The following is a 24812-nucleotide window of genomic DNA, read 5'->3' as shown; positions in this document are numbered from 1 at the left end:
CAAACATCCTTCTCCCAACCCTCCTTCTGCCCCTCCTAGCCACTAGACTAGCCCTGCTAAAATCACAGAACTAATTCCTTGATGTAGAAGCTGCTGTTCAAGGCAGCAAACTGTTGGAGCACTCAAGGAGGACCCACACTAAGACAGAATGTTTAGTTACCTCTCATCAAGGCATGAAATTCAACCTCATCCCACCCAAACTCATGAAAGGGACATCAGCTGCACAGCAGCTCCCCAGAACCACCAGGACACCTCATGCATTGACTGTACAGCATTGTGGCTCTTCTCTCCAGCTCCCCCACAACCCTACATGCCATCACTTAACCCAGCACACCAGCCATATGGCTCTCACAGCCTGGCCATGTAAAGGTCTACTGATGGCCCAGAGGAGCCTTGGCCATGTCACAACCTCTCCCTCTCCTCCAGCATTTCCCCTTCAGCCCTCCTGCTTCTCCATACATGCATTTACACTGGCTAACACCTCACGACTCTGTGATCCTCAGCCTAGTAAACCACTGATGCTGGGCTACAAGAGATGTGAAGTACCATAAGAAAGAGATGACTGAAGGAAACATGACAAAGGCCTCAGAAAACCTGAGTGGTGGTGTGGGCATGGACTGCTTGCTGGCCCTTCTAATCCGGGAAACTTGGGGCATCAAAAGGAATTAGTAGGGTGCAGGATGAAAGTAAGCCAAGGATAGACAACTTTATGGCCTCTCATTAAACTGTCCAACTCCCTGCTGCAGGATCACAAATGATGAAAGACAACAGACATCCAAGGTGCAAATGGATTATTTCATGAAGAAGAAATCCATTCCAGGGTACAAAACGCTGGCACCACTCCCAGCTCAAGAAGCTCCTAAGCAATAGCGCATTGGAGGCTGGGAGAGCATTTTGGGCAAGCAACATTCTGGTTTTGCCCTGTCTTTATGATCTTCTCCAGACCTTGCTCTTGGCCTTGTCAGAAATGGGATGCTGGGCTAGCCAGGCCTTTGGAATGATCTGGTATTGTGACTCTTGTGTCCATATGACTTCCTAGTCACTCAAAGTCACAAGAGCCCCATTTCAAATATAGGATTTCCATAAACAGAGAACCTATACAGCCATTCCTACTCAAAATCCACTCTCCTGCTGCTGCCTCCCCACATACTGGTCCTGCCTAGCACAGCTGTCCTTCCCCACACTGGTCCCATTTCTCATAAAACATGTGAACAGCCCCTACATGAGTCAGAGCAAAGGCATATTAGCACAGCATCGTCTTTCCAGCCAGGGTTGCCCAGCGAAGAACACAAAGCCTTTGCAGCAATAATCCATCAGATTGGGGTCTTTCCGAGGCAGAGGTGGTGTCTTTGCACTGACCAGCTCTTCATAAATTCTCTTCTGCAAAATCATGCCATTGCTTTGCAAGCCCATGAGCACACTGAGTAGCCAGTTTTCTGCAGCAAGGAGATCCACTCCTGATTGCCCACTCTGTGTAATGGATCTTGCAGCCACTTCAGGGAAGGAGATACAGTCACCATCTTCCAGCACAGCTATACTGAAACCCATAAGATTTCAGTACTTAATCATTGCCCAAAGATTTCATTTGCAGGCTCCTGCCAATCTCTGGTTACTCCAAGGGCTTGTCCTCAAGGAGTCAGCCTGGCTGACCTTCCAAGATACAAACTGCACTAAGCTGCGGCCCAACCCGATTAAAACAAGAGGAAAATACCAGTGCTAATTGTGATCCTTGTTATTTGTTGTCTCTTAGAATGGGTGGTAAAGTCACCCAAATGAAGGCAAGATGGGGTGAGGAGTTTCAACAGAGGGGAGATTGTTTCACACTGCTTTTTCAGTAGCAAACACATAGCTTTGTCCCTACTGCCAAAAAGCCTGGCACTAAAACTGCTGAAATCTTCTTGTGACTGAGTGGCAGCAAGCTGTAATTTACTGCATTCCTGCTTCAAGAATTGCTTCACTTCTGAGAAGAAAGACCTGTCATTTGTCAGCCCCGTGTACCCCCTCCTTCCAGCCATCACATTTCCATGTTATGCTAGAATAAATTCATTCCCCTCTTCCTATCTGCTCCCCCAAAAAGCTGGTGTATTCCCAGAAACTGAGAGTCATCCTTTCACAGCAACATCATTATCAATTTTCTTTTTAAAGACATGTAATGGGACATGTTCCTTTCAGCAAAAATCTGGAATTTTTCTGCTGTTGCATCCACCTCCCTTAAATTGATTCAGAGAGACCTGTCTCTGCTGGCTTTTCACAAGCACCTTCCCCACACCTCTGACCGATGGTACATCACAGATTTCCAGCCCAGCCATTGCAGTGTGTGGCTGGCTGCTAACAAAAGCTCTGCCTGGCTTTAGGATGTGGCCAGGTCCCTGGGCAAGTTGAGCTGTATCGCCTCTCCTCCTGTGGTGTACTTGACCACCGGCCCGTTCCCTTCCATGGTGAAGAGCTTGCAAGTCTTCGCATTCTCGTGAACCGGTGTGGACTTTTTTGAGGAGATGGGGGAATTTGTGGGGCTCAGCTGAACAGCAGTGGTATCCTGCACCGTGTGCTCACTAGTTTCAATTTCAAAGGCTGTGTTGCCAGGTTTGATGAGCCCAATGTTGGAACCTGGTTTGGATTTCCTGACCCCATGAGCTGGGGGCCTCCGGCTGCAGATGCAGCAGGCACCGAAGAACGTGAAGGCCACCACCAGCAAGATGGGTCCGATGATGATGGGAGGGTTGTTCACGGGGAGGAAGGTCCCAAAGGCAAATGCTCCCACTAAAGTGATGTTGATCCCTGCTAGCATGATGCAAAGTCCACAAGCGCAGCAGAGAGCAGGGGAAGGAAGGCCCTGAGGTCGTGTCTTTTTCTGGATGGGTTTCTGGGACAAAGAGGCGCTGCTCTTTTCACTGAGCATGTTGAGATGAGTCTTGGAGGTCACCTCAGTCCTCACAGGGTGTACACTCTGTTGAGAAGGCTAGCTCTGGTCTCCTGCTGCCTTGAAATCCCTGGAGAGGAACAGAAAAGCATGCAGCTGTTAGAGCAATGAACCAAAGGCACCTTTCCACCACCATTCATGGTGACCAGCATCTTCTCCAGGTTTGCAGGCACCAACAACTAAGTTCAAATTCAAGCCTGCTCTCAAGTCTGGGTCTCCCTGTCCATGGTCACATGCAGTCAGCCTCACGCTGGAGCACTGAGCCCAGTGTCCTCCACGCCCCTTGCCATCCAGATGGATGTCACCCAGCTGAATGTGAGCATGAGATGGCCCAAAGCCTATGCTTGGCTCTGCCTAGAGTCTGAGCCACAGTGCAGCATTGCAGCAGCATGGCTGGACAGACAGACCCACATCATGAACTCAGATGTTTCTCACATGGGTTTGAGATCTGCTGCATACATCTCTTGATGCTCCCTCTACTCCATCGACCCTTCCCTTAAAATACAGCTTTTTCAGGACAGGCAACATGTCCTGCTGCCCATTGGGCAGTAGCTGGTCTCACAGTGTTTGTCATCACCCACACAACACATGCCCAAAATAACAACAGACCTCAGTACTGCTCTGAACATCCCTCACTGCAGTGAGAGTGCAGTACATTCTTATTAACGGAAAGTGGGACTCTGCTTCACGTCTCAGTTGTCCAGTAATCGAAACTAGTCATTCAGGTTGCCTTTCTAGCCACTGGAGAATAAAAGGTCCCAGAAAATGATCCAGAACATCCCAAAAAGATGTCCACAATGGGGGGCTGAGCTGACTACAGAGGGAACCTTGGAGATGACTTGAGCAGTTAACAGTTAGATGCTAGGTGAGACAAACTCTGTCCCCAGATACTGAATGACTTGCCATCACTCACAGAAGTCTATGATAAAATGGAGCAAATGTGGGTGTTTCGCCTGCTGGATCATGCTTTCTACCATGCATCACACCATGTTCAGTGTGATCACAGGAGATCCTGTAGAAGAGGGCAGGGAAGCATATTTGCCTCAGCAACTGTAAAACTAAACTTGTACAAGGTTCGTGCACAAGCAACATCAGCTCCTGGGTGGAGGCACATGGAAACTGAGACAATGAAGCTGGAAAAGAGCCTGTGTGGGGGTCTGCCTAGGACCCAAGGCAGGAACACATAGCCCTGACTGACAACAGCAGTTTCTCCTTGGAGGAGATTATTGGATGTGATAAGAGTTGGCTTTGTGTTTGCTGTACTTTGGCTGAGAAGCCAAATTGCCAGAAGCCAAATTGCCAGCAGTTTGCTGGTGTTGCCTTTGATTTTACAGGGAGGAGAGCATTTCTCTTCCCAGCCTGATTGCAAACAATAGTGGTCTGCTCTCTCCTACTCCTCTGCCTGGCTCCCTAACTTCTTTCCTCCTCTGCTGTCAAATCACTTTCAAAAGGGTTGGCAATGAAAAACTGATACTGCACAGGTTTCTACTGCAAGAGCCAAGAATCACTGTAGTGCTATTAACACTCTGCAGCTATTAAATTAAAAAAAACCCAAACCATTACCCATCACCCTGAAACACACCAGTGGGATCAGCCGGGCATTTTCAACATGTTTCCTAGGTTATAAAATTTTCCCACACCTCCAGCTGAGGCAAAGCGCTCTGCTGCTCTATCTGGCATCTTATCTCATTTCCTCAGCTTGGGCTTTTGTTTAGAGCTGAATGAAGTGCAGCAGTGAACTTTCAGTGAAGTTCTTATTCAGTGAGACATCAGCTGGAGCTGACAGGGACAGGCACATGGAAGGATTAAACCCTTCCTCATCTGGGGATGCCTGACTGGGGAGGAGTCTCTCTGCAGGCAAAGATTTTTCAGGAGAACTGAGCGTGAGAGGGAGAAAGGGCATTTTCTCCATTAGCCAGGCTAACACGTACGTATGTTTCTCCAGCAGTGTCCTTTTGTTCTGCCTGGGAACCCTGGCACACTGATGTGAGCTGGAGCCCTGATTCTGCCTCCTTCACCTGCCCTGGACCAGCAGCAAGACAGATTCTTGTTAAAGACACACCTACACACACACAGTGTTCTCAGCCCAGCTCTTACAGATGCCAGTCTGAATCTTTGGCACACAGAGGCTGCAGACACCCCAGCGTAGCTCTTCCCCTCAGTTTGCCCTACATGTTCCCACTGCAAAGTGCTCAGCAGGGAACTGCGTGGCTCCTCATGGCTAAATCATATCACAAATTCACTCCACCCTGTTTCTCCCTCCCAACTCCTCAGCACTCACCTGCTTCCACCCTGCAAGAATTCCCCCTCCTGGGAGAGCCGGGAAATTATCACAGCTGCTGGGCTCTAGCAGGATGCACAAAGAAGGCAGTTGCCTTTGCTCCTAGGCAAGGCAGAGACCAGAGGCCATGCTCCCACTGAGATTTCCAAAAGGAGCTTCAACCTGTTGCCCATCACATCTGTCAGCGGTCACCTGTAGTCACTCCAAAGGGACCATGCTGGTTTCTGGCTGCTTTCAAGGCTGCAATGTCATCATCCAGCACAGTTCCTGGTAGCTCATTTTCTCTGCTTGGCAATTTTTGTTCATCGCTAGAGCTCTGTGAGTGTAGGGGGTTTAGCTTGGGCAAAATCCTCACTGAACCTCCCCAGGCTGTAACAGGGGAGGAGGGGGACAAAAGGGCTTATTCAGGCACCACTGACAATGATAAATTGGGGCAGCCCATCCAAGGACAGCTCACCCCAACAGGTAAAAGAACCACAAATCCACTCTGGAGGGATCAATGACATGAGACAATGGTCCAGCTGGGCTCAGGGTGCATACTGTCACCATCAGTTCCCCAGGCATTCACGGCTGCTTCCCAGAAGGAGAGGGGATGAGATCTACAGTACAGAAATAGGGATGTGGCACATAAGGATGGAGACATCTTACCCTGCAGCTTGACAGAAGGAGGCACGGGCTTCTCCTTGGGCCGCCCTAGGACGGGCAGACAGACAGCTCCCAGCTTGTGCCAAGGGACTGGTCAGGCAACGGCAGCTACCTGCCTCCTAGCAAGTGAAGAGGGAAGAAAGGAAGTTTGTAAATAAACCACTGTGGCTAAAGCAGTGATGAGTAGCTTGCCAGGAGTCACTGTCCTAGGAGGCCCATTGGGTTGTGTGTCTGGGAACATATTAGTATCAGCCTGCACAAAAGGTCAGAGACTAGAGAAGGCAGTGTGAAAAAACCCAGGGTCCTGGACCTCCTTGTTCAAAGGGCCAGGTCTAACACAAGGGCCATGACACTGCCCGAAGAGTGAAGCTGTAACAACATGAATCCAAGGGTTTGTGTTGCACACCCTTAGGTGGGGAATAAAAGCACCTGGGGGTGACTGAGGGAGCAAGCCACCAGACCTGCTGAGATAACATCAAAGAAAAGCATAGGGAGCCAAATCTGCCTCATGTACTTTATCTAAATGGAGATATACCCAGAACCATGGGACAGAGCTAGCTGGAGTGGTCAGAAGTAGAGCCAGGGTTCAGATCTCATTTAAACTGTGTGAACAGTTCTGGGACTTGTGACACCCTTTCTATAGCTGCACCATAAGAGTTCTGGCCATGCTATGTGCAAGACAAAACTTCTTTCCCATCCTCTTTGCTTGCAGCACCTACTTGGGGTAACAAACCTTTTCCCAGCAGAAAGCAATGGAGCGACTGAAGAATCTAAGAGGAACCCTGCCTGGAATGGGGACCTCTCCCATCAGCTTGGGGGCAGAGGACCTTGGAAGACAGCACCATCACAGGGCTAGGACATGACATGCACACGCACCACAGGCTAACCAGCAGTACATAGAAAACAGCATGTTTGGACTGGGAATATTTAGAAAGTAAACCACTGTTTACTCTTGTCTTGATCTCCATATAAAACATCAGAGATCATACACGGGGGATTCCTGTTGGAAAACCAGATGAAATGGGGATGAGAAAGCCGGCAGGGCAGTGGAGGATAAAGCAAAAACCAAACCAAATCCAGAGAATGCCTTATGCTATCTTCCACCTGAAAAGACCCTACAACACCAAAAAGTCCCATCTTCATTCTGATTGCCATGTACAACAGAAGTATCTTTGTTCTCCTGCCATCTCCTAAAGCACAGGCTGATGCTGTGGGAAGAAGCATCCCTCTCCATCCCCTTTGCAGTCACAAGAACTCACTGATGTGTGTCAGCTCCCACTGCTGACCTGCCTGAGGATATCTGGCAGCCTATACCTTCCACTTTAGCCAAGTTAACGGGTTCAAAAATTACCAACTTTCCAGGAAATTATCCTGTTCAAAATTACCAACTTCCTTTCTATCTGGAGTGGAAAAAGTTCCCTTCAGGCTCTCTGTGTGAAACAGGTTCTTTTCTTATCAGTTAGTCTAGGTTTCCTCTCCAAACAGCATTTCAGCTTGAAATGCATTACTGCCAAGCACTTCTACACCAAAAAAGCTGCATATTCAAGCTAGAGTGATGGAAACCCAGAGGCTATAGTGATTCCTTCCAGGGGAATATCCATCCCTCCCTGTATTCTCAGGGGGACAAAGAGAGACTTCCATTCATAGCTCTGATAGTTCCTAGAGCTCGAAGGGCATACTGACATATTCAGCCAGCATTTTAGGAGCACCATTTAAAGCCATACCAGCAGCACCAGCAAGATGCACAGCTAAGCATGCTTCCCTCTTAATTGTAGCGAGGGGGATCAAGCTGTCATCCTTCCACTCTGTCTCACCGCAGCAGCACAGCCAAAATATTTGACAGACCCCAGTTGAGTCTCCTTTCTAGGGGTGTGATGGCACAGCGAGACAATGACACTGATCAGCAAACAAAAACTGCAGTCAGACAGCTATAACCACCCCCCGCACACAGGCTCACAAACACACTCTGCACGCACCCTGTAGCTATCAGGAGAAGAGTAAGACTTTTTCCCTGGGCAAAGTGCTGGGAAACTCTCCGGCAGGGCCAGAGAGCCTCGGTGGCTGGCAGGGGAAGACACTTACCTGGGCTGGGGCTAGGGGCCGGGGAAGGCGATGGAGAGAGCGGGTGCCCCGGGTCTCCCCTTCACCCTTCCGTCGGGGATGCCAAAGCCATGGCTAGTCCCAGCAGGGCCGGGGCTAGCAGCCCAGCTGTGCGCTAGGAGAAGGATCTCACATGCCTCCTCCCCTCTCTTCACCGAGCTCGGGAAAACTTTACTCGGGTGCCAGGCGAGCCCCGGGCAGTCGCCGGGAGAGCTGAGCGGGCTCTGCCAGGTTGGCCGCCTTCTCCCCACTTTCCTCCTTCCCCTCGGAGGGTGATGTCCTTCTCCTCAGGCAGAGGGGGGTTCAGACGCAGCATCGCTGCCCCGCCGCATCCTCTCCTGCCTCCTCCTCCTCCTCCTCCCCCTCAGCAAGGCTCGGCCCCGCCGCCTCCCCCGCTGTCCGGCAGGATCTCACCCTCTCCCCGCGCCTTCTTTTCCTTCTTCCTTTTCTACTCCAAGGCTGCAGCTCCCGCCCCCTTCAGCTGACAGAGGTGCCTGGAGCAGAACAGCCCCTTTTTCCCCCCGGGGAGAGGAAAAGCCCCGGAGCGCGTCTCCGCCGAGGGGCAGCCCCAGCCCTCTCGGGCCGGAGAACAAAGCGGCCGCCGCACGGAGAGAGGAGGGGGGAAACACCGGCAAATGCCAAGGGGTGAGATGCAGGCTCTCCGCTTGCTGCAGAGAGGCAGGGATCTCTTAAACGCAAAAGGTTTAAAATGCACGTTACGAATAAAATAATAATAAAAAAATACAACTGGTGTCCGCGTGCCTTTGGATCCTGGAGGGATGCAGGAGTGAGTCCTCGCTGGGCGGTCGGCAGTGAGGGGTCCTGAGACAGGACCCTCCAGAGGTGGAAACGTTCAGGGTGTGGGAGCTGGCAAATCCACAAAAACCGTCCTCGGATGCAAAACTAATGTTTTAAAGTGGCAATCAGATCTCAGGTACGCTTAAAGGTACTTGCTCTAAAAATATGCCTGATGCTACACCCTGTTGCAAGCATAGCCAAGATCTTAGCTCCCATATTAAGAAGCTGATCGCTGACTGCTTGCAGAGTTGGTGACCACAGGAAAAAAGGCAAACTGCAAGTTATGCACTGGATGGAGTATAGGTAATTCTCCCGCAGCCAAAGCGGTGCTGACACTTGCATGCCCTCATCTGCTCTCCATGCCCACACTGCTGTAACCAGCTTGGATGCTGCCAGTGACAACTGAACAGAGGCTCTTCTCCAGCTTATTGCAGAAGAATCCTATACAAATCAGGCTGGAGCTGACTGAACATGAATCATGCTCCCCTCTTTTTTGATTGCTTTCATGATCTCTAGAGAGAGATGCGGAGAAAGGTAACATAGAAATGGTGAAAAACAAAGGTCAAAGAGAAATCGCTGGAGAGGAATGAACACTTACTTCTCTCTATTCTCCAGACACTACTCCAGCCTCAGTATTCTTAATACAGCGGCATCCTCTACTGCATCATATTGCATTTCACCTTACAGGTCATCCTAGAAATTCAGGAAAAAACAAGCTTTGAGGAAAGGGGTTCAGCCCCTGCTGAGGAAGACCACTGTTTTCTCCCTAGCTTGGGTAATGCTAACAGCACACTGCATGACTTGAGCAAGAGGGCAGGAGGGTATCAGGAAAGCAGTGCTGATCAGATATGTTGTCTGCCTGGGCTTCTAGAAAGAAATAACTGGGAAATCTCATTTCAGACCTTTCCAGAGATGCAGCATCTCCGCTGGGGATTCTCTGGCCCTGTAACATGAGGTTCAAAATGGCTCAGTGTACTCATTCCTACCAGAAAAGTGATGGGAAAGTGCACAAAGGAAGATTTTCTGGAGAAAATCTCCATGTGACATGTCTGAGAAAGACAGTTCCACATGTGGAAGAATTGGTTGTTTAGTGTTTACTGACTGTTGCTGGGTAGAAACCGGAGTGGCTGAACACTCATTCTTGGTGTGGCTCCATAGACCTCAGTGGAAACAGCCCTATAAGTCATGTTTATTTAGGAACAGTGGCTGTCAGAGGGAAAGAGACCACCAGGGCCATTGATTCGAGCCCCCTGCTACCATGTTGTATAATAGCATTCATAAAGCGCTCAAGCTCCAGAGGGGGCCAATTAATGCCAAATGACCTGTGAGCTGTTCCCTAATTGCACAAGGCAGTGATGAAGAAGGTTGTGCCTGCTTCAGGTTGGCTGTTGCATGACTCTCCATCACACTTTCTGCTTAATGGTCCATAAACCCAATAAAAAGTCTTTACTGAAACATTACATATTTAGGGCTTCACTGAAGCAATAATTCTGAGTTTCGCATATGTGGCCCTGACAACCTGGCAGACTGCATTCATGTGATTAAAACAACTGCTAATTCAAGAACTAAAATTAAAGGCTAGATTTCCCACTGGTATAAATCAGAGCAGATTCATTGCCTTGCAGAGCTTTGATAGCTCATGAGCATTCATGATTTGCCAAGGGGTTTTGCCAGACTGATGGCTCCTAATTTCAAACTTGCCAGGAACTAGGAAGCCCTGCCTTCTTTAAAGGCAAGATCCCAACCCTCAGCTGACTAGAAATGATATTCCTCTGGGAAAAGCTGTTTGTTCCCAGCTTCTGCTGAATTCAGAAATTGGCTTAAGTCAGAAATTTCTGAATGAGAGGTAAAAGTGCCTGCCTGCCTTTCCCCATTGTCAGTTCCTGACTGGTTTATGTTACTAAGAAATCTAGCTCAAGCACTCTTGCACCCACAAAGACTGGGCTTCTGTGTCACCACCTCCTGATCTGAAGCAGGTCAGGCTGGTGACTACCACATATGAAGCCCTTAGATATCATGCAGGTTTTGTGGCGTTTCTCTCTGCAAGAATAACTGAAAAAAGGTAGGAAAGTTAAGGATGATCCAATGCTTTCACAGAGGTTTCAAAGGATTTTAGTTGGGACTAAAACTGGAGTGAAAGTGCATGAGCAGCATCCATGCTTACAAGAACAGCAGCATGCCAACAGCCCAATTTCTCAGCACAACAGGACCAACAAAAAGCAGCAGCCCGTGATGCTGCCCACTGAACCATACCCATCACGCAAGGAGCATGTGGGAGGCAGAGAATGCTTGAAAGTTTATGGTCCACTAAGATCATTAGACAAAGGTCACTGCAGAAATGTCCCCCTGCAGATTTCCACGAGGTCTCTAGTACTGGCACCTCTCTGCGTAGTTACATTTTAGTTGCCTCTTCAGGGAAGGAAATGCCAGACTGAATCTGCTGTTGCTCCAAACCAATCCTAAATGCCACCACGTCTGTCTGAAAGTTTGTACCAGAGCAGGATCTGGCTCTGTCTCATGGGTCTGTGCTCTGTGCTGTCTCTGGCAATTCAGGAGAGGGCAAGGCCAATTTCTGCAGCAATGTTTACCTGTCTATAACATCAAGTACAGAAACAAGGAGGTAAAAAAGAAATTAATATTTGTCATTCCTAGAAGCAGCTGTGAAATTAATGTGCAGGAGATTTAAACCCACGAAGGAGACACCTCCTTGTACAGTGTGTAATTAAAATCACAGGACGCTGCCACAGAGAACAACAGTATTAATGTGTTCAGACCCAGAACACAGACACAACTGGACCAGTCAAACACAACAGACCACCTGCAGCTTCTGGCTCACAATGTCCCTCCATTTCTGATCACTGGGAATGGCCTGAGGGGGAAAGCTTGCTCTAGCTTTGCCATGGTCCTCATAATCTAAGCCTCTGCTATTGACAGCTGTTGAGGCAGAATAATAGATAAGGTAGATTTTTTTTATCTGGTCCCATAGCCTCCTGCATGATCCACTTCTGCCAAGACTGCCACGCACAGTTTTGAGGAAGCTGAACAGAACAGGACACAGCTGGGAGATAGACTGAAAAAGATACCAGGAGTTGTCTTCGTGCCACACTGCTTGGGATTTGGGCCCTGGACAGAACAGGGATCTCAGCTAGGCAGTCAGTGGGTACCATCAGCCCGACTTCCAGCATCAATAAAGCTTTGTCTCTACCCTCTGATCAGATGATCTACTTCCATAGTACCTTAGTGGTTTGTTTGGCTTTTTAAAATAATCTAGAGGTCATTTTTCCCCCTTCACACACACACACAAAAAAAGGCTTCCAGATGTTCAAACAAGTTTCTTCCTTCCTATGACAACCTCTGAAAATACTGAGCTGAACAAAGTTAGCAGGCAGGGAACACTTGTGCAAGCGACTGTCCTGTTACACAAACAGTACAGTAATTTTTTATGAAGCTTTCTCAAACAGGAGGAAATCAGCAGGTCAGTTATCAGCAAGGGGCAAATATTTTTAATTACCTTGCAAGGAGGATTATGTCTCCTGTGTTTAATTCTTAAAGGTTCCCACTGGCAAACTAATTAGCAAGCACCTCCACTGGAAGAGCAGTCATGAAACTATGTGGCTTTATTCACCCAGGAGGCAAACACCCAGTTCATTCTCCTCTGTCACATCATGGAATTCTCTGTCAGCCAGATCAGACCAGAGGATAGTTGATCTGGAAGAGACAAAAACACATAGTGTGCCCATCAGCAACTCTACCTCATGATTTCAAATGCAGTTCATCAGAAACCTCAGTGTTACATCTTTTTCTTTAAAAGAAGTGCTGGTAGAGATTTTAGTTAAAGGGCTGTTGGGTCCTCGTAAACCAAAATTGGTGTGTGCATTATATATTATACTTCACACCCTGTATGTTACACATTTTTTCTTGTCTTCCCCTTCTTCTCCAGGAAGAATATACAAATACATCTGATTTGCATTTGAGCTGCCAAGATAATTAACAGCCTTGATGGGGTAGGAGTCGTAATAGCGAGGTCCTGATCCATCAGAGCACTTAAATATGAGCTTTTTCTAGGTATTGGCCTATTGACTTCAGTGGGACTACTCATAAGCCTTAAGGTAAGTATGTACTTTCTAGGGTCAATACCTTCACCAGAGAAAGCAGAAGTAACACCACAAGAACCAGTGATGTGTGTGGGAACAGAAGCCCCATACGTGAAACATCACATGAACAAGGAACTGCCCTTCCAAGAATATATATGCTCTTCTGTTGTGAGTATATCTTAGGTGAATTTAAGGATGTTTCTGAGGATGGGATTTAGGTGGCATCACAAACCAGCAGTGAACTGGGCTTTTGATCATGAAGAAAGCCAGAAATGATGGAATCTGAAAGGAAACAATAACTAAATGTCATGTCTTCTCTGAACCCAATTCCGGTGGCTGAGCCCAAAGCACAAAAAAGAGGACAGCCATCTGTGCCACCTTCTGACACCAGGCAACCTACCGCATCAGTTCAGCCTCAGGAACCAAATCCACCAAGTGATCTGTTTTCCTGCCCACAGTGTCTTCCTGCCCATCCAGCCACTCAAGTATCCCCTTGAGCAAGGTACTGTTGCCCAGTTGAGCCACAGGCAATATCAGAGGCTGACTGCAAGCATGTTCTGAGGTGCCTAAGGTGCAAATATGTTCATTTCACTCATCCTTAGGGGGAAAAGCACCCACATGGTGATTTAGACCATCAAAATCTATTTCCCAGTGGAGGCAGGTAGAGCTAGTTACTGTGGGTAAAACGATAGATTATAGCTTTCCACATCTTGATAATTTCACCATTTTCAATGGTGCTCCCATTCAACCTGTCCCTGGACATGAAAACCAAAACCCCTTTGGAATGGATCTGATGTTGGTTTGTAAGTCAGCAAGAAGAGACTTAATTTGTGTCTGTTATATCCACCTGATGGTCAGCTTGCAGCATGCCAGACCGCAAGGGATAATTATTACCATCAGCATAAATCACATTACTCTAGCCAGTTTGGATTCCTGGAAAATCTAGCTTTGAGGAATGTCAGACTCAACATTATCAACAGATGGTGTTTCTGTCTGAAGAGGAGACATGTCCTTGATCACTCTGTCACTGCTTAGGGCACTGATGTTCTTGTTTCTCACCCAACAGTCTTCATCCAAGGACTGAGGCTTTACACGGCAACATACAGTCTACAGGGATGATTAAGACCTGGAAATACGGACTGTGATGAAAAGCAATGTCAGGGTGATGTAGTTCACATACTTCAAAATATCTAACACCTTGGACACAGGTGTGATGTCCTGCAAGTATTTGTAAAAACTCTTTGGCCCCTCATGGCTCAATCTGCAGTACAATAGTAGAACACTTCACAAGGTGAGTCCTTAACTCTTCAGAGCAGCAAAATAAGCAAAACTTAAGTGAAAATTAAAGATCTGAATTAGGAGTCCTTATTTGTCCTTATGTGAAGCTTTTGGAAAGCTATTCAGTGGGTACCCTATCTCCTCAACTGCAGGGTGCATTAAAAACCAGACTGTTTGGATCCTTCTGTGGTTTAGCCAGATGCCACATAACTTCATGAAAGTTGTTGCAGTGACTTCAGTGAGTTGTGAACAAGGTCTGTAGGATGTTGCCTTGTGAATATTTAACCTCTGGTAGAGAGCAGATGTCTGTGGCCTCCATATGGGATATCAAGTTATAACATGGCAAGCACAGATCATTAATCACATCCTTAAATGAAGTGATAATAAGGTCACAACGTCAAACATTGCCTAGCATCATTGTGCCTGCACAAGTTTTATTTTACACAGAGCCTGGGGAAGCATCTGTTTAAAACACTTGACTCCAACTCATTAGCTCTGCCACAAAGCCCCTCTCATAAAACACTTAATCTTTCTGCCTCTCAGTTCTTACACTACCCTCCCAGTGTCATCACCACACACAGTGAACAAGGTCCCCTCTCCCTCAAAGAACCTGCTGTCAGGATGAATTCAGCTCTCGGACACCATAGACCAGAAGTGCTGCATTTGTCTGTAACAGACAGACACGCACACACCCCACACCAGACCCCATAACTACTCACTGCTCTGTAGGCAGTGACTGCTTCTCACAGGTTTGAGATCAGCTGCATGTGGTAGACATCTTTTTGCCTTCAAGAGCAGGATGCAGAGGAGGAAAAGAATCCCATGATAATTATGTGCCATGAAAACTATGGCAGCTCATACATGATTAATTCAGCAGGCTGTAGAACAAGACCCTCAGCAGAAAGCAGTAGTGTGGTCATATAACCTTTGCAGAGTTTTATTTACAGTAATTGAAGAGAGAGAAGAGTCCCAAGTCAAACAAGTTTCACCTCCTGCCAAGAGCAGTCACAAGTGTTTGCCCCCAAGACAACAGAATCTTTTCTTTTAAGCAACTGTCACACAACAGAGGCTCCTACTTCACCGTGTCATTCACAGACCGATGTGATCCATAAAGCAGTGAATTATGAAACGCACCTCTCTTCTGCAGCACACACCCTTTCAGGGACATGCCAGCAACTGTTGATGTAGGTGAGTTCAGAGCAGTAGAATCCAGACAAGCAACACCAGCCTGTAACTGTGTCAGCAGATAAGAGAAACCATTATTCAGCTACTACAGCTGAGTGGACAACTGATGGGGTAGGACAGGAGCTACAGAGAGGCACCTTTCTGTAGTCAGGTTTTCAGAAGCCACTGAAATTGAACTATTTCCCTTTCCCCATCCCACATACAGGCAGTGCAGGTACAGGGAAAAGCGACCTCAACCATCAGTAAGACCCTGTTAACTCTTCGACCCATCAGACTAAGATCAGGTAAAAATTAAGCACAGGGCTCTCAGCTATCATCACTACCAGGATAATGTGAAATTCTGATTAAATCTCACATCCTCTTTAGCAAGACTTGCAGAGCTGAGAAATCATAAATTGTCATTAGAAGCTGATGTTGGTTTATAGGAGCACTTTTCCAGTACCACAGATGTAGTCAAAGCCAGAAACCTCTTCCCTCATCACCTTTCAATATCCTTTTTGTAAGACTCACATTTCATGCCTTCCACAGAGAACAGGGACCAAAAGTGCCAAGCTCTACATAAATGCATGGGTGTAAGGGATTTCTGTCTCGAAGAGGACAGGGGAATGGTAATACACACATTCGGCTGAGTGGGAAACTGAGGCACGGAGACTATGCCAAGGTGAGGCCCATCCCAAGACCATGGTCCAGACCTGTCTCCTCCAGTCTGGGAGGCAACTGAGAAGAGGATTTCCAGGGTTTGTACATCACCCAGAGACAGAGCACAACTGCAAAGATGTTGTGAGCATCCCACCCGGCTGCCCAGGGGACCAGCAGTCATCAGCTGAGCACTCAGTCTCTCTAAGGTCTGCAGAAGATAAAGGTTTCACTGGTTTTCTCACTAAATCATCTGTAAAAAGAGAGTAAGGACACTTAACCTGCCTGTGTGAGGAGTCATTGTTTGCCTATTCCTTAGGCAATAGAAGCAGTGCCTAAAATTATTCACCACTATTTTAAGCAAATAGGAAAAAAATAGCCTGTGTATCCAATGTCCCGAAGATCAAACTGTGCAATAAACAAAGCAGCAGCTCAGGCTGAGGGTAAGAAACAGAGGCCAGGAGAGAAAGATTTGGCCAGGGGAGGTGGTTAGTGTTATAGAAAACTGCTGGGGAAAGATCTGCAGGACCTAACGAAGCCAGGGCTGATTTGCAACCATTTTCTCATGCCCAGCAAGCAAGAGATTGTCCCAAAAATACTGCAATGTGTTCAGATATAGGATGAACTCATCAGCTATTTTCTGAAAAGCCTGAGATGCTGCAAGCATGATTAAGGAAGAGAAAGAAAAATAAACCCAACAACTGGAAAGACCTTGGATGAGTGTTTCTGTAACTGTTTGAAAGGAGTAAAATGGTCTCCTCTGAACACAAGGTTCCCCCTCATTTTTCACATGTACTCTTTAATTGATCATTAATTTCTCTAAAAAAGGACAGGCAGTTACCAAGGGATGTGGAGGCATTCTGGTCAGAAAAGGACTGAGCTTTTCCCATCTCCTCAGAGAAAGAGATTGGGATCAGAGCTTCTGCTTAGGGTTCATTTGCAATTCTGACCTGCTGCTAATTACAGTCCCCGGCCATGCAGTCCCTGCCCAGCCAGTGCAGAGCTTAACTCCACTGAAGAAACCCACTTCTTAATGACTGTTGCTGGATTCCGTGAAGGCTTTGGTTTTCTCAGCTCTTCTCAACATCTGGGAAAGATGTTCACAAGTGAAGAGCCCATGGAATAACCCTTTATCAGCCACCAGCTCAGCTGCAGTCACTGACTATTCACATTCCCATCCCCTTCCAATTACTGTGTTAGCAGCACCACACAGTAATTTTACTGTGTGACCAGAGAAGGTTGGGAGCATACACACAGCCAGCTCTAGAGATTCAGCTAACAAGGGGCACCTCATTAAGTACCTCGGGGAGAGCTTTCAGCTAATGTGTTTTCCTTTGCACCCAAGATGGGCCTGAAGCATTCACACCACTGAAAGGAGCCCTGCTAACTCATTAAGTGCAGTGACTCAATAACTTGCCATGTCTGATGGTCTCTAAATAATTAAGCATGCCTCTTATCACTCCTTGCTGCTCCCTTAACAAGTTCTGGAGCCATCACCTTGCTGTCATCTTTCCTACAATGAAATTATTGGGGGTACTTCTTGTAAGTGCCCCCAGCCTTCCCCCTCTGCTATCCCAGCTGTCAGGCTGCCTACAAGAGAAGCCAGAACTGCTTTGGCAGGGAAGCAGCTCATCGGCTGGTGTCCATCTTCTCCGGGGCCTCTATCCTCCTTACAAGCTCCACTCTACGGAGGGCACCACATCTTCTCTGTCTCCAGGCTTTTACCACCAGCTCACTCACAAAGAAGCTGATCCCTTATCTATGCCACACACTGCTCACTGTGTCCCCAGGCACAGCAGGATCACAGGCTCAGCTGAGTGTTTGTCACATTTAACCCCATTTTATAAAATTGGAGGCAAACACTCCTCTCATCTCCATCTCACCCAGGAGAAATCTTCTGTTGGCTCCTCTGCATGTTCGAATGGGTGCAATTTGATGCTGGGTGGATTGAAACTGCACTTGTACTTCCCTATGAGATTTTCTGCTCGCTGCTGGGGCCTGTACAACACCTACTCATCTCAGTGGGAAATGGTATATGCTTCACAGAAAGAGCAAGAAGCTGAAGTACTGAGTATGTGCATTTCTCATACAGTTCTGTGTGCAACTGCAGCTTATTTCTGATTCAATAACATGGTGATCCCAGCTCCTGGAGACAGATTAAATCAATGATTAATTTAAAGTAATTTATACCTTTTAACCATTCAAGCATATTTCCCTGAGACCTGCAAGCTGCACTGGATCAATGCCTGGAAATCTATGAGTATTATTTCAGGTGTAACTATTTATCCCCATAGCACAGCAACACCCTCGCCACTAAGGAAACAGTTCACCCCTTGGCTCAGCCAGAGTGCTGTTTTCTGGCATTTTGAGTCCAGTTTACTCATTTGCTCCTTCCAGGGATCTTCCACCAGGTCTGGGGATGCACAAGTGCAGTACACAGAAAGATGCTTTTCTCATCTAGCTTACCTCTGTGGTTCCTCCGTAGCTGCTCCTGTACAGCCTTAGCCCTCTTTCAACAGGGAGCGGGAGCGAAGGACCAGTGCCTCAAGGTCCACAGTTCCCCGCAGGCAAACACGCAAGAGGCTCCTGGAGCAGCCCAGAGGATAACAGATAGTTTGAAAACGCAAGCCTTCCTGTGTTTATCATGCAACAAGGTTTTGGTTGTTTTTTCCTGACCTGGAGATTTTTCTCAGCTCCTGGTGATTACCACACCACCCATGACACAGGACAGGGATTCCTGCACCAGACAGGCACTGAGAAAAGGTTGTTGTAACTTAGGAAATGAGGAAATGTGCCCTTTTCTTCCTACCTCTGTCCCAACTCCCACATGGTACCTTTGGTGTGACAGTCTCTCTGCACCTTGCTCACCCCTTCAGCAAAACATGGTTAATTATATTTTGAGCATCTCAGTCTCCCTGGCTCATCTGTTCACTATCCTGCCTCTGCACCTTGATCCGAGTCTCCAGCCATCTGAATGACCAGAGAAATAGAAATAGCAGCAGAGGGACTGAGTTGACAATGACCCAGTTTTATAGACAACATAAAGTTGACTCTAATACTCTAGAGTGTCTGTGTGGGGACAGAGTAGTAGAAAACTTGACTGCAGGAGAAATAAAAATAAAAAAATTTAATGCAATAAGATTTCCCCAGATAGCGTTTGACTGGCTAGTTATATCACAAGTGGCATGTTTGTTAGAAAGCATTAATAAAACCGGCAGTATAATCCAGGAGGATTCATAGGAAACATTACACAGGAATTTATAGGTTTGCTGCAAAGTTTTATGCTGTCAGTACTGAGGCTCAGGTTCTAGAAGACTTACTCTGGGACCAGCTGGAAGCTCTCCCTGCTCTCCAAAACAGCAGGAGGGGAAAACTGGGAGGAGAGAAATATCTTTTAGGGTGTCAGGAATCTCTGTGGGACTTAGCATTATGCCAGTAAGGGATCAGAGCATCCAAATTGGCTGTTGGTCCCTCCAAGGCAGAGGAAATTGCCCCACACAATGCTGCAGTGACTGTGTGGCCATTGATTCAGGTTCCTATCTGGCTGTTTCATTTGCCAGAGCAGAAGCCAAATGGACATTTGATTTTAGCCCTCCCAACTGTACCCCTAGTCCTTGAGAGAGCAGGAGGCAAGATGGAGGAAGGAAAGAACAGGACACAGCTCAGCACAGAGCAGAGCTGAACAGATAGAGAAACAAGAGCAGAGTGGGGAGATGCACAAAGATACACACATGAACAGCACCATGTAAACCTCACTTCTGAAGGAAACATGGCCAAAAAATAATTAAGATCTATTCAGATCCTAGCCAGTTGCACCCAGCAATAGACACGTGCATCTGCCCGGGCATTTCAGAGTGCTGCTTCTGCAGCACCACAGATATTGGTCTGTAGCGTTGAACAGCCAGGGTCAGATTTACTGTGCTGGAGATGAGGAGTGGGAAAGGTGATGCTCCAAGCCTCCTCCTCCTCCCTGTGCAGTGAGCAGTGGTCATACAGGCACCTGCCCACACCGTGGCTGCATCCAGCCCCGCAAGGCATCCAGCTGAGATCACTCTGCAGCAAGGTGCAGGGAAGGGAAGGAAGTCAATGTAAAGGATGGAGAAAAATAGCAGCCTCTTACAGAGTCAGACAAGAATTAAATAGACGGATCTCTCAGAGAAAGTGCCAACAACCACCTCTTCCACTAGTTATCATTCCTTTTCCATTTGCTTTTAATTTGCTCAACCTATAATTTGTTAAACACACTGCCCAGTAGGTATCATCTAGTGCTGAGTATTATGCAGGTGCTGCTTTTAGCCTGGAGCAGACAAAAACATATCAACATCAAGACTGGGGATACAGCCAGGAAGGCTGCTATTTCACTGAGAAAACTTAACATAGATTGTGTCCTGCTTCTGTCCTGTAACATTTTGAGCTCCTTGCAACAGCAGCATTAAAAAAATCACAATGCAATCAGAACATTACACAGACTAAGAATGATATACCAAAGGAACAATGCAGGGACATAGATCACATGGGGCACCCTCTCAGGAACCCAGAGAAACTAACCCACATCAGACAGTCCCAGTTTTTCAAGGCAGCAAGCTGCCTCTCTGCTCTGCATTTGCAGTGCCACACTGGATACCACAGTTCCTTGAGTGGAGATGTGAGTAGCAGAACTAGGCACAGCTGACCAGAAGTCTTTGAAACCCTTGTTTCACCAAGAAAACCATACAAGGTGTCACCCAAAACGCCTCAAGTTCCATGAATCTAAGCTGATTTTCTTGCAGAGATTGGATGCCTTCTTTCCTCCTAGACCGACCAGGTCCCACAGCCTGGTGACACATGAATTAAGCAGGGCTGAGCTCCCAGCTTTGCAGCAGAGACCTTGGGATGCAGCCTTGAGATGGCTGCAAAGATCCTACAGAGCCTGGGGCCCACGGCAGTGTGCTGGCCAGAGCCACCAATCCCCAAAGCCTCCTGCCTCTACTAAAAGAAATCAGAATCAGTGCAAAACCCACCAATATCCCTGAGCTGCTACCAGGCCTGAAAGCATCTAGCTCACATAAAAACATGATTCTAAGCCAAAGCCAGCCTGTTTTAGACACTCAAGGACAGCTATAATCCCCAAACATAAATAACAAAAGCTATTTAGCTGCTTAGATATTCTGTGATGGGAGGAAAGTGGCATGACTTAGACCAGAACAGCCCTCAGTTAATTTGGAAAAGGAATCCAGGATAAGGTATTGTCTTTTGACACGTGCTAAAGCTTTATTTGTCCTGCCAAGTGCCCCTGAATACCCAGCAAACATTACAAGTTAGACACCTGGTGCCTGAGGGGGTTTCATTTGCACAGATTGACTTCAGGCCAGTTTGAAAAAAATCACTCCAGGCTCCCACTTTCCCCTGTCATCTTTTGCTTTCTGTAAAATTCCCTTGGGTAGGCAGCACCACTGCCAGGCAAACTGTATCTTAGACACTTCTCAAAACATTCTTTCTAGCGATTTTTGATGCTTTTTGGAGGGAAGCACTGCAGGCTCCAACCCCCCAATGGGTTAATGTCCCTGGTCCCATTGCATGAGGCACTTACACAGGTCTTCTAGGTCCAGCCAAGGACAAATATTGATTCCAGTACATCAGAAACAATTTCTGTCAAACAACACACTGTTCAGCTCACCCACAGGTGAACCCACAGAAAATAGGGGAGTAAGAGCAACATGTGGTGCATCTGCAAGTCCTTTACCTAAACCAGGTTCCTGTAATATTCCCATAGCCCAGGTACTGCGAGGTGCAATCCCCAGAGCCTGGCACCCTGCAGATGTGTGAGAAATGCTGCAATCTCCCTGATTTTCAAAGACGCAATACAATTTTGTGGCCAGCAGTTTCCATCAGCTCTGTCCAGAGCACCCGCTTTGATTGTAGGTGTGTGGGATGGGGGAAGACAGTTCTAGCATTAAACAAGACCACCATTCACCCTAGAACAGCATACCACCCCATCCTGCCAGACCTGAGTGCTCTCACCCTTCTGTCCTAGCATGATTTCCTCCTTTCTTCCCCACCTACAGCCACCTTTAACCCGGCACAGGTCTCCTTCTCTGCTTCACGTGTAGTCACCACCATCCTGAGGCGATGGGGCTGCAAGAGCAGAGCAAGGCTCCCTGGGGAAACGTGCCATTAGGGTGAGAAAGACTTTGTGACTGTTTTTGGTGAAGATCTGGCACTAGAAAGCAGAAGAAGATGAAAATGGATATTCATCACCTGCTGTGCTGGACTGTTTGGTCACATATTCAGACGGCAGGAACTCTTCCCAAGATTGCAGCTGACACATCCCACCCGGAAAGCTCTGACTTTGCAAGCAATTATTTCAGGATGAAGATGAGCTGCTGTTTCTCTCTATAAGTCTTGTGAGAGCAGTGTGACCCAGTGTTTTTCACCCACTCTCCTCCTGTTTTCATCTGTCAGAGGAAGTGAACATCAGCTCTCTGAGGCCAGACAACTTCCACTCAGGTTTCACCACCAACTAATTATTACAAAGGGGTAGGAAATAGAAACCAGCCTGGGATCATACCAGATGTGGGCTAGGAAAATTGTCAAGTTCATCTTCTGTAGTTAAGCTGCCTATTACAAGCTGAAGAAGAAAGATGATTAAAGATAGTTGTTATTGCAGTTTAGAGCCAACAGAGACAGCTTGTACTGGGAAGCACATCACATTGTGCCTGAGAAAGCCTGCTGTAAGCATTAGATTACATTTTCTCTGAAAAGTATCAGGCTGAAAGACAGAAAAACTCAAATCTTTGGACCACCAAATGGCAGCAAAACAAACAGAAAGCTGAATGTCATTCGAAATGGGGAAGATTGAGCAGAGAGATAGGAAGTGTGGCTGCACCGATAGTCTTTTAGACACTGCTGAAACAGTGCTGCTGTAGGAGGCGAAGCAAGGGGCTGCAGCAGTGAGGGATAACATGTAGGGTAACAAAAATATCTTGCTAGCAGCTCCCTTGCTTCTGATGAGCAAGGCTAGCATCCGCTTCCCCCATTCAGATCTTGCAAGACCACTGGGGTGGCCATGACCACTGTGGTCAGTGCAGCTGCATCCGCTCTTCAGGACAGGATCAAGCCCATACAAAAGACGCTGACAGGCAACTGGGATGTGCCACAAAGGAAATACTTCTGGCCCTTTTTCACACGTTGAGATGAAGCAGCATGTGTTGGATCACACCGCAAGGCTTTAGTAGGGCCAAGGACCAAACCTGCTCTTTTTCGAAGCATTCTCCCTCACCCATATCATTTTGATAAAACCTTTGCCCTCATTTTCTCTCTCTGTAGTAAACCATATACCAAATGAGCATGGATCTATCTTAAACTGAAGCTTATAAAGATGCATAACAGTTATTGCATCTAATACTGTCTAAAAATACATGTACCGATCCTATTAATGTATCAACCTCACCTAGGAGCAGCAGGAAAGTCTTCTCAAAGCCTTCTCCAGTCCCAAAATATATGATTTTCACTCTTCCTCCTTAAGACACAAGCTGGGATGCAGCTGGACAGGCTTTCTTAATCTAGTGAGACAAAGACACAACACCAATATAAAGGTCAGGCACTGAAGACAACAGGTAGACATGAGTATTGCTGACCTGCACACGCATCTTCCTTCCTGCACCAGATTTCACTAATTTTACAAATGACATTTTACTAAAGTGAGATTTTATTTCAGGTTTTACTAGAACTGGCCCCTCCACTTGTTCCACCTTTTGCATTAAGCATCATGATGCTCACAGCAGAAGAGGATGTGGTTCTGTAATAGCTTCTAAGCCTCCCAGCCAGTTTGGGAAGGAGGTTGTGTTCATAAAAATTTTTAAGAAAGTAGGTTGCTAAGCAGAGAGGGATAAATGCTCTTGCTGAAGGAACAGTTGGCTACTGTCAAGTGAATCTAGATAGAAAACTAGAAGGTCTAGGCCAGGGCAGACTGAAGCTGCTCTGCAAATGCTTAGTGCTAATATAGTCAAGGCAATTACATCAATACAAGACAGACGCTGGCACAGGTAACCCCATACTTCCTATAGTCTCCATCCCACAATAGCTTGCTTTGGTAATAAGTCATAAGAAGAGACAATGCTTTCTGCAGCCCCCATAAGGAGACAGTCAGTACTCTGCATTATTGTGGGAATCCTTAACAGCCCATAAATAGAGCACTTGTGTTAAGAGACAGTCCACTCGTCCCACTTACTCCGCCAGCAGCTGCCCTCTCCTAGCCATGGCAAGAACACTGCGGAATAAAGAACCTTGCCCCTTCAGAGCTGGTACCTTATTTTAGCTATTAGCAGTGAGGCGCTGGTGACTGGAAAGGAGGAAAAGAGAACAAAACAGCAGTGAGAGCTTTATGAAGGTACCAGAAACCAAAGCGCCAGGAAACCTACAGCAATGCTCCCCAGGAAATGCACTTGGGGTTTGAGCTGGTCAGCGGGGGCTAGAAGGAGGAGGAACAGCAAGCTCAATAAACAGGCCAGCTCATCCCTGAAACCAGAGGGGTTCTCCACAGTCCAAGATTCCTCCCAGACCATACAGAGGAGCACATATTTAGTATTGACATTGTTTTGTTACAATCAGAGTGAAAAAGAAACAGTCCCATAGCATTAGGCTATGTGAAGACACAGGCTAAGGTCCTGAAGACTGGATGTACCACATAAAAAAAGAAGACAGAGGAAAATTAATTATCGCATTTTCTTTCTTGAAACTGGAGGTAAACTGAGGCACAAACCAGTTCCCAGCATAGGTGTCTGTTTGCATGGCTCAAGTCAGGGATGTTAGAGAAAGCAAACATGTTTCATGCATCAAAATCTCTAGGGAAGCAATCTGATGAAGAGGAATATTGTTTTCAATGACTGCATTTTTA

The 24812-nt window shown here is 47.0% G+C and overlaps 1 protein-coding gene across 1 annotated transcript; it reads right to left on the bottom strand.

Annotated features, from left to right (window-relative positions):
* Positions 1 to 2004: 2004 nt before the first annotated feature.
* Positions 2005 to 23395, bottom strand: TMEM275 (transmembrane protein 275). The gene is made up of 3 exons (XM_074833213.1): positions 23367 to 23395; positions 5850 to 5965; positions 2005 to 2990 (listed from the first exon to the last, which is right to left on the bottom strand). Exon 3 carries the CDS (start codon positions 2897 to 2899, stop codon positions 2351 to 2353), a length of 549 nt encoding a protein of 182 aa, XP_074689314.1. The 5' UTR covers positions 2900 to 2990; positions 5850 to 5965; positions 23367 to 23395; the 3' UTR covers positions 2005 to 2350.
* Positions 23396 to 24812: the final 1417 nt, after the last annotated feature.

This window comes from Strix aluco, chromosome 8 (genome assembly GCF_031877795.1).
Source record: "Strix aluco isolate bStrAlu1 chromosome 8, bStrAlu1.hap1, whole genome shotgun sequence".
Taxonomy (NCBI): Eukaryota; Metazoa; Chordata; class Aves; order Strigiformes; family Strigidae; genus Strix; species Strix aluco.
Note: the sequence above shows the minus strand (reverse complement) of the source record. Positions and strands in the feature narration are given on the sequence as shown.